This window comes from Onychomys torridus, chromosome 14 (assembly GCF_903995425.1).
Source record: "Onychomys torridus chromosome 14, mOncTor1.1, whole genome shotgun sequence".
In the NCBI taxonomy this organism is placed as follows: domain Eukaryota; kingdom Metazoa; phylum Chordata; class Mammalia; order Rodentia; family Cricetidae; genus Onychomys; species Onychomys torridus.
The window spans coordinates 73,194,786-73,209,416 of record NC_050456.1 but is presented as its reverse complement, the minus strand read 5'-3'; the positions used below and the strand labels follow the sequence as shown (position 1 = coordinate 73,209,416).

At 43.7% G+C, this 14,631-nt stretch overlaps 1 protein-coding gene across 4 annotated transcripts in view; it reads right to left on the bottom strand.

Annotated features, from left to right (window-relative positions):
* Vrk1 (VRK serine/threonine kinase 1) overlaps positions 1–14,631 on the bottom strand; it is a 77,117-nt gene that overhangs the window by 40,269 nt on the left and 22,217 nt on the right. For all 4 annotated transcript variants that reach the window (XM_036206374.1, XM_036206378.1, XM_036206375.1 and 1 more), the window contains exons 2-3: positions 7,591–7,756; positions 1,962–2,017 (exon numbers count right to left, since the gene is read on the bottom strand). In XM_036206374.1, coding sequence (XP_036062267.1) covers positions 1,962–2,017; positions 7,591–7,750 — 216 coding nt within the window. In that variant the 5' untranslated portion in view covers positions 7,751–7,756. The remainder of the gene's footprint in view (positions 1–1,961; positions 2,018–7,590; positions 7,757–14,631) is intronic.

Genomic DNA, 14,631 nt, shown 5'->3' with positions numbered 1-14,631 from the left:
TGTGTAGCTTTGGAGCCTGTTCTAGAACTCACTCTGTAGCCCAGGCTGGCCCTATACTCACAGAGATCCGCCTGCCTCTGCCTCCCAAGTGCTGGGATTAAAGGCGTGCTACCACGCCCAGCCTCAAAAATAATTTTCTTAAGGAGAAAAGAAGAGACCAAAGAAGCACTTATCACACAAAACCACACGAACAGTAGATACACACAAGGAAAAGGGGCTCAGTGGTGTTCAGGCCTCCGGGAAGAGCTGGGAAGCAAGCAAGCTCACAAAGCTGGGCACACCCACTGTGGGCAAGCACTGGAGCATACAGAGCATCGGCAACCACCAGCAATGTGAAAACCAGCAAGCCACTTCAGAAATGTGTCTAGAACTTTTAAAAGATGTAAATGTGTATCCTCCCTATAGAGAAGCAATTCAGCTTCCAAGAGAAAGAAACAAAAGCCTATCCCCATCAGAACACCACTCCAACAATCTCCATGGAAGGTCTGTTCACAGAAGACCAAACCGTAAACAGCCCAAATGCCTTCAACATGTCAATAAAATGCAGTAAATGACTGATATGCTAAAAATACAGGTGACTCTTTCAAATATCATGCTGAACACACAGCATTTATCCCCTAGTACCTATAGGTAATGCTCTAGACAGGGGAAATAACTGGGGATGTGGGGTGGGTGAGGTATCAAATATTAGACACAAGAGCTCTCTAGAGGCTGCAGAGATAGTGTCTACAGAGGACAAGAGTGACACACTTACACATGCCTCTCACATGTCTTCAAACACTGATTTATTAGCTATATATTTTACTGCAAAATTACACTTCTTAATAAATGTTTTTTAAAAGCTCACTAAAACAAGGGCTAGGAATAGCTCAGCGGTTAAGAGCAGTGGCTGCTCTTTCAGAGGACCTGGGTTGGATTCCCAGGACCCACGTGGCAGCTCACAACCATCTATAACCCCAGCTTTAGAGGATCCAATGCCCTCTTCAGCCTTCAGGGCACCAGGCATGCACATGGTGCATAGACACAGATGTATGGAAAACACACACCAAATAAATAAATTAGGGGGGAAACAAAACAAAACAAAACCAAAAAACTTCAATTCTGGTCAAAGATACCTGGTTCCTAGGGAGTCCAATATACTTCTACTTGAATATAATAAAGTGAACCAACAAACTGAGGCACCTCTAACTCCCAGGTTCTATAACCTTTAGGGAAAAAAAGGGGGGGGGGGATAGGGAATGGGCATTAACCTCTCCAACAACCCACTCTTCCAGCTCTTCTATTTAACAAGGGTCTACACATCTATCAAATATGGGATGGGCAGAGCGACAAGCTCTACTAAGCAAAACAATGTGTAAGTGCAGATGATTAAATATAAAGATGCCTTAGTCCTGCTGTCTGTACCTGGCCTAGTTACTCAGTGTGCTTCTGTCCACTGGGGTGCTGCCAATCCTACTCATGGGGAACTAACTGCTACGTGAGCACAGCAAAGAAGGCTCTACGACCACAGGGGAGACCCACGGCTTCTTCAAAGGAACAGGGAAGGGAATAAAACCGACAGCAGGCAAAGAAATAGACAGACGGGCGGACGGACGGACAAACAAACATCCAAAACAAGATGTACAATAAAAATCGGCTTAGCATGCTGTTCCAGGATCCAAATATAAAATGCACCTGCCTGGTGACAACAGCTAAAACAGGTACTCCCATCCCTGCAGACCTCTGTGGTTTCCTAGACACCCTCCAACTGTGCCACTCTAATTCAGGAAAGCTGAAGACTCTGAGTTCCAGGTTACTTAAAAACTATAAAGCCATTTGTGTGCCTCATTAAATAGTCAGGAGACATCATTAACAATGCAATACCTTATGGTTGAACTAATTCTAGTCATCAAAAAAGATGCTTTACAAAATAAATACCAACTTACATTGATAAAAGAAAAAAATGAGCAGTATTTTCTTACCACTTTCACAACACAGGGTGCGTCACTGCCAACCGGTTTGGAAGAATTTGTGTCCGCTGTTTAAAGAATGAGACATTCATATCAGAACAAGCAGTGTTGCCTCAGACAGCATATGACAGGCACACAGCCCTGCATCCCAGTTCCCAAATGGCATTTCAGGACCGTTCCAACAGTGCACCTAGTCTAAGACTTTCTCCTGTGTAGAATATGCCTAGCAATTGTTGGTTTCTTCTATCTGATCAGCTGTTACAGGAAGCTCTTGTGCAAAGTGAAGACTATTCTTTCATTCAGAAGTCTTCTGGTCATTGGCATGCCGATGTACTGGCAATTCGGGAACTGGAGAACCCCAGGGTCTAACAAACAAGCTGTAAAGCCTTCTAGGGTAAAACATCCGGAAGCAGAGGAGCTGACCCCAGACACCGGTTAGTGCAGAGCAACAGTTTTGGCACTGCCATGCAGAGGGGAAGTCTTTCCAAACTCATCAACAAGTATGCCATTTTCTAAAAACTGGAAATTTGCAGCTGGGAAGTGATGGCACACGTCTTTAATCCCAGCACTCGGGAGATAGAAGCAGAAGGATCTCTGTGAGTTTGAGGCCAGTCTGGTCTACACAGTGAGTTCTAGGACAACCAGAGCTACATAGAGAAACCCTATCTCAGAGAGAGAGAGAGAGAGAGAGAGAGAGAGAGAGAGAGAGAGAGAGAGAAGGGAGGGAGGGAGGGAGGGAGGGAGGGAGGGAGGGAGGGGAAGGGAAGGGAAGGAAGGAGAAGGGAAGGAGAAGGGAAGGAGAAGGGAAGGGAAGGGAAGGGAAGGGAAGGGAAGGGAAGGGAAGGGAAGGGAAGGGAAGAGAAGAGAAGAGAAGAGAAGAGAAGAGAAGAGAAGAGAAGAGAAGAGAAGAGAAGAGAAGAGAAGAGAAGAGAAGAGAAGAAACGGGAATTTGCAAGTGGACAGAAAAAACAATCCTTTCACTTCTGGCTGCCACTTGAGCAGTAAAATGCAGACATCACATTAAGATATAAAGTGTGTTTGATGCAACAGGAGAAATGGTGGGGCAGTTTCAACAGTGAAGGGGAGGCAGGGCTGCAGTGCGTTAAGAAGAGCCTGGGGTACCAGAAACCATCAAACAGTTTAAGTCATGGGAATTCACAGAAACAGCATTCCACATGGACTAGCACCAAAGGCCCCAATATGGGAGCGTCACAAGCATTTGTAAAGCCAGGAGACCAATGCACAGAGAAAACCATGATACAGAAAGTGAGGAAGAGCCATTAGAGAAGCCGCAGGGAAGAAACATGAAGGGCTTAACAGACAACGTCAAGGTTAGGACTGCTGCTGTAACTGAGACAGGAAACCTCCAAGATTTTGCCAAAAGGACTAGCATGATCCAACTTTGATGGGGCTCCTTGGAGGAACTGTGTACAGGCCAAGAACAGAAGCAGGCAGAGCAGTGAGGGGAGTCTCCAAGTCTACCGGGTGGGGCAGAGCGTGGCCTGACAGCTGTATGGGCACCAAGGTGAACATAGACAAAGTGGTGCTAGCAGACTGTGGTCAAAGACTCAAAGGACAGCTAACGGGACCTCGGTGGACTGGATGTGGATGGAAGATGAGGCACTTCTAGGGTCTGGGCAGAAAACTGCACAAACGCTGCAAAGGAAGAAATGTAGGAGAAAGTGCTTTGGGGTATCTTGTTTGAGATGCTTGCTGAACACCCAAGTTCAGATGTTGTTATCGTTTGAATATGAATTGTCCCCAGACTTGTATGTGGAACACTTATTCTCATCTGTGCACCCTGAACAGGTGCAGCCTAAGTGGAGGCTGAAGACCTGACGGTTGCAGTCCACCCCTAGTTCTGACCAACACATCTTGGTCTGCTGCACTGAGGCTTGCTTTCCTCCACCACACACCCCTGCCCCACCAGGTTCCCCTCATGTGTAAACTGCACCTCTAGGCTCATAAGCCAAAGTAAATCTTCCTCCTTGGGGTGGCTGGCCACAGCAACACAACGCTGCTGATGCGGATCTTAACCACTGCTGCATACACAATTTCAAACCTGCACGTGATGAACTGAGAAATGTTAACTATCGAGTTGAGGACCTAGTTCAGTGGAACAGCACATGCACGCCCTGCACAGGTGAGGTCTAGGTTCAGTCTCCAGCACAGTTCAAGGGAAAAGACTATTTATTACAGCCTCACATTGGAAGAAATCTCCTCAGGAACAAACAGAGAGAGAACAGAAATGCCAGGGCTGATCACAAAGGCTGTTCCCACCTTGGAACAGAAGCCAGGCAGATCAGGAGAACGGGCAACAGAAACCAAGGAAGGAAACCAAAGAAGCGTTGTGGCCAAAGCACTCCAGACAAGACAAGCAGCAGCTTCTAGAGACAGTCACTCAGCCAAGGAAGAGCTCTGGGCTCCAGAGGAAGAGCCCCAGGGAGCAGCACTAGATACTACTGAAGTAGTAATAAAGTAGTTCAGAATCTTCAACAAAACATGAAGATGAAGAGAGCATCCCACTAATACTGCACACTCCAATGAGAAGAAACACAATGACTTCTCCACAACACATGCATGTACTATGCCAGACATAAAGAAGACAAGAGCTAGGCCTCGTCAACAAGTGCATGTTTACCCCTGGAACTGAGAAAAGTATTCAAGTGTGGAAGGTATCATGAATAAAGGGAATAAGCATGTGCATGTCCTGCCCTAAACTCAGCTTTGGAAAAGAAAAGCAACAAGCACTATGTAAAACCAAACTGGAGAGAGAGAGACAGACAGACAGACAGGCAGACAGACAGGCACACTCAACACTTCTGAGGTCAGACATTATACACAGCTGCCGCCACCAATCTCACACAGAGCAGCTTCACTACCAGTGCACACAGCAATGAAGGCATCGGTCTTGAAGCGAATACTCCTTCTCCCCACAGAGAGCAAAGTCCTAACTCACACATTGTTCGCTAGGTATTAAAAATACTTACTAGTCAACGCACCATCTAATGACAGAAATAAAACATCCAGCACACACACAAAGCAAGTTCCAAATGTACAAAAGGTCACTTACAATGAAGTCAAGGCAATTCTATGCATTAACCAGAGTGGCAGGGTGGCTCAAGTAGAGTTTCGGGAGAGAAAATGAACATCCTACTTAGCAACAAGTTCCTGTTAATGAACTCAGTCCTTCAGTGACCAGAGCACCTCCCTAAATCACAAGCTCGAAATACACATTCGGCTGCTATAACTAACGCTCCCCATGCAAGGCTGCAGCATACGCAGCCGATGGTACTATTGGGGTAAGTTCCAGAAACTTTAGGAGGTAGGGCACAGCTGGAGAAGATCACTGGGTAGTGGAAGCCAGCAGGGGCATCTTGCCCTGGAGCCTTCCTCTACTCCCTGTGTACCAGAGGTGACTCTCCTGTCACATGCACCTGCCATCATGACACTCTGCCCAAACACAGGGTGTGGGGCCAAACAGCATGGACTGAACCCTCTAGAATCAGGAACCATAAATAATGGTGGTGTCTGTTGCCACCCTTCCTCACCCCGCCACCTCCCCACCCCCAGTGGGTTATTTTATCATAACTATGTGAACATTTCATGAACAGCTACTTTCTCATGGTTTATGGAGACTTTGACTTTACATAAATATACCCTGCTTCATTAGGACAGCCCTGGCTCTAAACCAAACCAGAGAAGCGGCATGTGCTTTCCCAAAGGCAAGAACAATCTCCACCAGGAGCTCCTGTGCAAAGCACTGTGTTTCAGGACATGCAAGTGAAGCAGGGCTGACCCAGTGAGAACAGCTGCTCTTCTCTTGCGGCTCTCAAATCCCAGGATGCACCTGGTCACTTAAAAGAGCGTGTTCTAACAGCACTGTGGGCCTCCCCTATGGTTTCTGAGTCATGAGTAGCATGGGGTACAAGAATGGCAATTCCAACAAGTTTCCAGATGATGTTAACCTCCACTGTAATATTAACACTCCCAGTCAGATGTTGCTTGAAAGGAAAAAACAATTTAAGTTTTCATTTTATAGTAACTACTTGAAGAAAAAAGTAGTTTCATGTTATAGATCTTGACAGCTGTGAGTTTTTTAAGAATGTCGATACGTTTCATTTTCTGTGAACTGTTAAACACAGACTTTGAAACTTCCATGGCTAGAGTGATGGTTCAATCGTCAGAAGTACTGGTTGCTGATCCAGAGGACTGGAACTCAATTCCTACCATCCACATGGTGGTTCACAATCATCTGAAATTCCAATCCCTTCTTCTAGCCTGTGCCAAAAATAAATAAGTTTTAAAAGTTGTGCCAGGCATAATGGCATATGCTTTTATTCCAGCACTTGGGGCACAGAGGCAGGAGAATCTCTGTGAATCCAAGGTTAGTTTGAGCCTCACAGGCACATAGTGAGACCATGTCTCAAAAAAGAGAAAAGGAAACATTCATTAAGAAATTAAGTAACTAGTTAACTAATTAAATCAAGATTAGAGGTAGAAGTACAGAAATGGCCTACCTCAGCTGAATAAAGCCTTAAAAACCAAAATTTACAAAAGAAAATTAAGAGTAGGGTAAAATCATAGAACGCAAAGACCAGAGAAAGGCCCAAAGCAAAACAGGATCTGTAGCATATTCTCACCAGTATTCTTGGGGAAGGAGACAGTTGTACATGCAATCAAGGTTTTTGTTTTTCATTCTGTTTTATTGTTTTGGTACAAGGTCTCAGTATGTAATAGCTGGCCTGGAAACCACAGAAATCCGCCTGCCTCAGTCAATGCTGGGATTAAAAGCCTGCAGCACCACAGCCAGCTAGGTAAACCTTTGTTGTTATTGTTGTTGTTGTTGTTGTTGTTGTTTGAGACAGGGTTTCTCTGTGTAACTAACACCCCTGGCTGTCCGGGAACTTGCTCTGTAGACCAGGCTGTCCTCAAATTCAGAGATCTGCCTGCCTCTGCCTCCCAAGTGCTGGGATTAAAGGCATGTGCCGCCACCACCCAGCAGGTTAACCATTCTTTTTAACTTACTTATTTTTATTTTATGTACATTGTTATTTTGCCATGGTTGTCAGGTTTCCAGTAAGTGGAGTTACAGACAGTTATTAGCTGCGATGTGGGTACTGAGAATTGAACCAGGGTCCTCTAGAAGAGCAGTCAGTGCTCTTAACCACTGAGCCATCTCTCCAGCCTCCAGGTAAAACATTTTTAATGTTGATAATTCAGTATGCATGCTAACTAATATAACTAACATACATCAAGACTAATATGAAGTTCAGACATTTTTAAAAACCCACAGCTATAAAAATATAAAATGAGCTAAACACAGAGCTAGAATAAATTGTACCTGGCTGAGGTGAAGGAAAAAGGATGGGTACATCTTTCTTTCCGTCTCAGAAGAGAGCTTAATTAGACTGAGTAGAAATGTTAAGACTCTAAGGATACTGAGCTTACCAATGACATTATAGTATTTTTTCTATAATAAAATAAGCCATCATCTACACATATGTCAAAGATGAACTTATCAACCACACCATCTTAATACATATTATCAACAGCACCTTGCAATAGCTTAAATGGGAAACTATTTCATAAGAAACATTTGGGTCTTTACACTGATGACTAGAAGTCACCATACACTTACCAAGATATATGCAGCCAAAGCCACCTTGGCCAATAGGCAATCCTAATTTCCATTCCTTTTTAGACATGTCAGTTATGACCTCCCCAGCAGCAAATTGCTCTGCAAGGCGCCTCTTTGCAGGACCCTGTCTTCCAGCCTGAGCTGCTTTTACACGTGGCATTTTTCTCTGTAATACAAGACAAAGCAATTTTGTTCACAATTATAACCTTGGAAGTGTTCAAAACATTCCCCCTACAGAAGGCTTCTACTCAGCAATGGCTGTTCAAGACTGAAGAGAAGAATGTCTACTAATTCTGCTCTGTAACAGCTAGGATCCTATTTGGTTGTCGCTAAGCTTTGAAGAGGAGACCATAAATATAATGATCTATGCAATTATGGAAAGCACTTTAAGTCCCAGTGGCATATCATCTATGACTAAAATACTATTTAGTAACAACAAAACCAGAACTGTTCTGTGCAACTGAGGAAAAGCATGCAATTAGAATGCACACTACCTAGTAATGCAGCCAAGAGATCCTAAGTAATACGGATGCACTACGTCCAAGCACAAAGACTACAATCCCAATTAGGTATGTACAAGGGGGAAGGACAAGGACATTTGGGGCACAAGAGTAGGTACTGAGTAGGAAGGCTGCACCAGCACCATGTACAAACCAGGACATGGGCTCAGCAGAGAAGTGGTACACACCACCAGCTATTTCCACAATGTCTCGGCCATCCAATGTGTCCCTTCTGTCTGGGCATCCTAGAAAAGCATCTCATTCACTTTTCTCACCAGCACAAGTGTAACAGAATGTTCTGGGAAAACTATTTTACTGGGGAAGAGCAGGACTGGAATCAAAAGCTTTGGACCCCAAGTAAATAACTGGCTAGCTGGGAAATCTTGATCAAAGCACATCTCTCTAAGCTTCAAATGCACTCAGGTATAACTCACTGAATGTGTATAATTTTATGTACATACATAAAAGTAAGCTACATGATTTCAAATTCTTTCTATAAATACTAACCCAAATGATTTCCTTAAGATTCTACAGTTCCCTAAAAACAGCAGAAGACATAAAGTAGAGAGAAGGGTGCAAATGGAAACAGCCCGGCCTACAACACTTAGAATGCTATTTCAAATAGGAGTCTGTATAATATTAGCGGGACCAGCCTCAATATTATACATCCCGGGGGCTCAGGAGAGGGAACTACTAACGTCGAGGACTATTCTCGGGAAATAGAATCTCAGCACACTGAGCTCTTTAGTCCACTTGCTTTAAATTCCTCTGGCATAACATCCTATCTACACAGCTCCAGTTCTGTTCTCGTGCCTAGCTCCTTTCTTGCCTGATTTCTCTCTATACTTATCTACTGCTCCCTCTAAGTTCTATCTTAATTCTCTCGTCTCAATTCTGCCTCATCTAGGTCCTTTTTATCTTGTTCTTACCCAGCTAGTACTTCCCCAGCTAGCTCTTCCTCATCTTCCATCTCATTCCTCTAGTACTCTCTTCTAGTCCTTCAATCTAGTTCTTCCCCATCTCAGTTTGTTCCTCTCAAGTTCTTCTCCATCTAGTTCTTCCATTCTCTTTTCTCTTCTCCGTCCTCCTGTGCCCTGAGAGTCCTGGTATAGATACACTTACAAGCAGTATTCCCTTAGCAGTGCAAAGCCAGGCTTCCAGGGCCAAACGGAGGGGTGATAAGAATCACATAGAGAGGCAATAACTGTTAATTATCACTTGAAACCCAAAAGGGAAGTGACTAATGGGGAAATGAATTGACTAAAGGGTAAATTTGGGTAATATCTAAAAAGAGGGCTCTTATGTGCTCAACTATAATCTTAAACGTGATTGGTAGAAAATGTTAAGAATGTATAAATTGCTAGGTCAATGGGAGAAAATAAAACTGTCTTCTTTTTTTCCTGTGGCTCCTCCTATCTGTCCAAGCTATCTGCTGTTTTTTTGCATGGTGGGAGAAAAGTGTGCTCGGTCGCTAGGCAACCTGTGTACAGCTAGATGCCTCTTGGTGATAAAGGGAGATCTGTCTGGAGCTAGAGGTAAGATTTGGGAAAGGAAGAAGTTAAGCTTAATTGAATTGGCACATCCGCCAGGCTTTCTCAAACAGGTAGTCTGGACACTTAAGTCTGTCCTTAGAGAGTACAGAGATCTCTCTGAAAAGGTATTTTCCTCCTTCTGGGGACGGTCCTAGTCAGATGCTGCCAATGACAATAATTACAGGGAGGCTTGACCTGGGGTTCTGGCTGTGCATAGCTGTCAGTGCAGAAGGTTATCTAAATATTCCTCTAGTAGAGGGGAAATGGTGCCCAGCAAATGATGGAAAAGCTACAATAGCACACAAGAAACTCATAGCAGGAAACGGCTGATAATCCAAAGCCAAATATCACCAAGGCTCCTTGAACTTAGCTTGACCTCTGGAAGGCCCTTGGCTTCTTCCAGGTATTAGCTTTGTTATAATCAGCTGAAATCCTACTTTGTATATTTTTGCGGCTTGCAGCAAGCCTGGCCTACAACACTTAGAATGCTATTTCAAATAGGCATCTGTTAAGATGTGACATTCTGAACCCAGATATACTAAACACATCTTATTAAAAGATTTTCTTGAGAGTGGAGAGGTGACTCAGTGGTTAAGAGCACTGGCTGCTCTTCAGAGGTCCCAGGTTCAATTACCAGCACGCACATGGTAACTCACAACTATCTGTAACTCTAGTTCCAGGGGATCCCATGCCCTCTTTTGGACTCCTCAGGCACCAGGCATGCACATGGTGTAGATATGTGGGCAAAATGCCCATATACAAAAAATAAAAATACTAAAAAAATTAGTGCTTTATTTTGTTTTTTAGATCATGTATAGAATGGGTGTGGCTATCTGAGGAGGCCAGGAGTATGGGATCCCTGGAGCTGGATTTACAGGTGGTTATAAGCCACCTGACATGGGTGCTAGAAGTCGAACTCAGGTCCTTTGTAAGAACAGTATGTGCTCTTAACTGCTAGACTATCTCTCTAACCGTCGCCCCTACCCCCCAAAACACACCCACACGCAGAGTATTAGACTGGACATTTCAGCAAAAACCCTCCAATCATCACTACATATGCATGAATGCCATATATGCGAATAGAGCTACTGGGATAGTTAATTTGGTTATCAACTTGACTACCTCTAGAATCAAGTAAAATCAAGGAGCTTAACTGGGCACACTATGAAGGAAGGGCTCTTCTTGACTGGATCATTTGAGTTGGGGAGACCTACTCTAGGTCTGAGCCACACCTTCTGTGGCAGCCCATGTAAAAGGACAGGGAAGAAGGAAGCTTTTGCCTCTCTCACTGCTTCCAGTAGCATCACTGGCAAGTGCATCTACTCTGTTGCTGAGGCATTCCTTCGCTGGTATTAGAACCTTCTTGAGGATTCCAACTTCGATAAAGAGCAGCAGCTCTCAAGGACTACCCTGGAACTCCAGCTCTAGTCTGGGAGGGACTGTTGAGATATCTAATCTTCTCTTTCCATCAGGAGACAGCCACGCTAATAAATCTCCTTTTAATATACACATTCATTCTATCACCCTGTTCCTTTAGAGGTCCTTTATTAACTGATGGGGAAATCTTTAAATCTAAATTTTACCTAAAAAACACTTTGTGCATGTTCCCAATTTCAAGCTTCTCTGAGGTGAAAATCACCTTCAAAGCAATGGAACTCGGGGCTGGCACTTCCTCAGATCAGTTCTCTCAAGATGCTTTTAATCTGTGCTGAAATCTTGCCCAGCAAAATCTTGGTGACAGCCATGGCAACCAGGACTCCAAACATTGAGGAAAGATTAACTTCTGCACCTCAGTGGCAACTCCACTAGAAGAATGAACTCGAACACACAGCAGTCCCCAGCACTAACAAAATTTCTTCTAAACTTCATCCAGCTTGATGAAATCACAGCAGTCCCTATTTGATTATTTCCTTAGAGTTGTCAGAACAGTTTTAAATGACTTTAAAACATGTCTTTCTATAACTCAAGTGTCTGAACAAATGGTTTTCTCTAGAATTCCTTTCCATGTGCAATAAAAATACCATACTGTAAATTAAATCTGCCTCAGCATTATTTCGTATAAATTTGTGGTAAATAAAGTGGTGTGTGTGTGTGTGTGTGTGTGTGTGTGTGTGTGTGTGTGTGTGTTTCTCCAAATAAAACTCTTGGCTGTTATTTTGAGTTTTACTCTTGGGTCCAGCTATTTGGAGCTTACAGTAATAATTAAGATCAGGAATGTCATTCCTAAAACTACTTCTAGGGAGCCTCCCTGTCTCCCTTCCCCTTCACACCCCAAACCATACAGGAAAGCACTAGAGCAAAACTCAGAACCCTAGGATAGCATCCACAGCAAAACTGCAAAACAGTTTCCTGTCTCCACAACACAATGTAAGTGGATACCGACAAGACTGGTATATATAAAACTTCAGAGCAGTGTACACTGTGTAGACACCAGGCTCAAGAAGATGCTGCAGCCTAGATCCAAGTGAGCTTCACAAGACTGGGTTTGTGAAAACACAAGGAGGTGGGGGGATGATATAGACACAACACACACACACACACACACACACACACACACACACACACACACATCCCTTCAGAAAAATATTTCCTTACCCTGCCCCATCCCACCCCACCCCCCATCCCACCCAAAAAAAACCAGCTATGGCTATTTCAAAATAAAATAGATGTGCCAGCTGAGTGTGGTGGTTCTGCTAACCACGAATACCATGTATAAATATGGAATAGCACACAGGAGAAAAATAATCTCTCTCACTAATTCCTCCACAGATTATCCATGTTATCCATGGTCAAACAAGGTCCAAAAATTCTAAATGCGATACTCCAGAAAGAAACAGTTTACAAAGTCTAGTGCTGTGCACCGTTCTAAGTACTGGATGCATCCAGAGCCATCACTCCGCCCAGCCCTCTGTGTGGGCACCCCCTTGGCCTGTGCATCCGCACTATGGAGACTGCCCTTCCATAGTTATAGGAGCCATCTCAGTTACTAAAGTGACTGTGAGATCAGTGATTGAGTTTAAATGGCACAGGCTAGGGCTCTCCACTACCTCCCAATGCTTGGTCATTCACCTCATTTATCTCATTAAGGAGGCAATGTTCCCATCTCACAAGAACAGTGAGTTCAGGACACAAATGTCTGAGATACGGAAACCACAGGCACCTCACTTATCGAACACTCTGCTGACTGCTTTGACCTTGGCTACATTACTTTTACTCCACTCACCTTATAAATTAATGTAGGATCTGTATTATATGCACTGCTCAGCAGTGTGTATAGGCACCACACCAGCCATGGTTTCCGGGATCCACTGGGATCTTGGAATGACTCCCCTGGTTTAACAGAGGACTGCTATAATTAAGTGACATCTTTAATCTATTATTCCTTTGTTCCTTAAATTCACAAATGTGAAAGGAAGGAAGAAGTGAGAAGTACAGTCTAAAATGCTATACTTGAACTAGACACAGGTGTCTGATGACTAGTGACAGAGTCAAAAGCAAAAGGATCAAGAGTTCAGAGCCTGCCTAGGCTACAAAGACAGATCCTGTCTAAAAAACCTAACTACATAAAATTACCTTTTATGGAAAGCATACACATACATACACAAGCCTTCATAATTAGCAGCCCCACTCACAAAAAAGTGTAAAAATAATAACCAATCCAGTAATTTAATACATGCATTCCCTAGCATATGAGCTATATTCTTGAAATACTATTTCCATTAAAAGAATCCAGCCTCAGGCTAAGAGCTCACCCAGTAACATACTTGGCACAAAAGCATGAGACCCTAAACTGAAACCCCAGGATGCAGTGGAAAGGCTGGCTGCTGTGGCATACACTGGTAATCCCCACATAGAGGAGGTAGACAAGTGGACCCCTCCCTGGGGCTCAACAGCCAGCTAACCTAGCCTAATCCCAGTTAGAGACCCTGCCTCAAAGAAGAAGAGGCATAGCTCCTGAGGAATAACACCCAACATGGACCTCTGACCTCACACACCAGCCCACAAAGCCTCTTCCTGCCATCACAAATGTCCCTTTCCTAGTATGTACTTCAGGAAGCACAACTACCTTTGGTGAGCGCTATTGTACCAGTTCTGTCTGAGATCTAAGACCTTCACCATGCTTCCATGTCCCGGCTTGACCGACATCACTGCACTGGAAACCCCTCTTAATTTCTTTCTTTCTTTCTTTCTTTCTTTTTTTTTTTTTTTTTTTTTTTTTTTTTTTTTGGTTTTTCGAGAGAAGGTTTTTCTATGTAGCTTTGGTGCCTGTCCTGGAACTCACTCTGGAGCCCAGGCTGGCCTGGAACTCACAGAGATCCACCTGCCTCTGCCTCCTGAGTGCTGGGATTAAAGGCGTGCACCACCACTACTGCCCGGCCCCCTCTTATTTTCTAGTTTAGAGTAATAGGAAAGTTCCTAGTTTCTGAGAACAGGGAAGCTGGGTGTGTCAACCTACTGCTACTTTGCAGGCAATTTCTTAAACCAGGAACCCATACTCACAAAAATATATAACCACAGTCCTTGTCTCAGTGAGTTCTCTGAAGAACTGCGCACACAACTCCATAAGTACATTAGAGGCATCTTCTAATAATGAAACCAACCCCAGCACTGAGGTTTCCACTAAAGAACTGCAGACACAATTTCAATTAACCAACTCCATAAGTACATTAGCGGTATCTTCTAATAATGAAACCAACCCCAGCACTGAGATGTCTACAAAGGAATGTAACAAAGTTTCAGTCTGTGTGATTCCAGTTCACTCAGCTCAAGCCTACTGTAGTAACAGCCTCTGCAACAGAGGGAAGTTGGTTCATCATCACAAGATGGTTACATAATCTGACCATTTCTTTTCCCTTTGATTCTAAATGAAATGCAGATGTAACTGAAAAGCACATCAAGATGCAAATCCACACTGCCCTTTGCTGAAATCACCCACTGTTACATTCTATATTAGCATATTCACCAAAATTTAATTGTAAACAGAGTGATTATAGTACTAAAGTTATTAA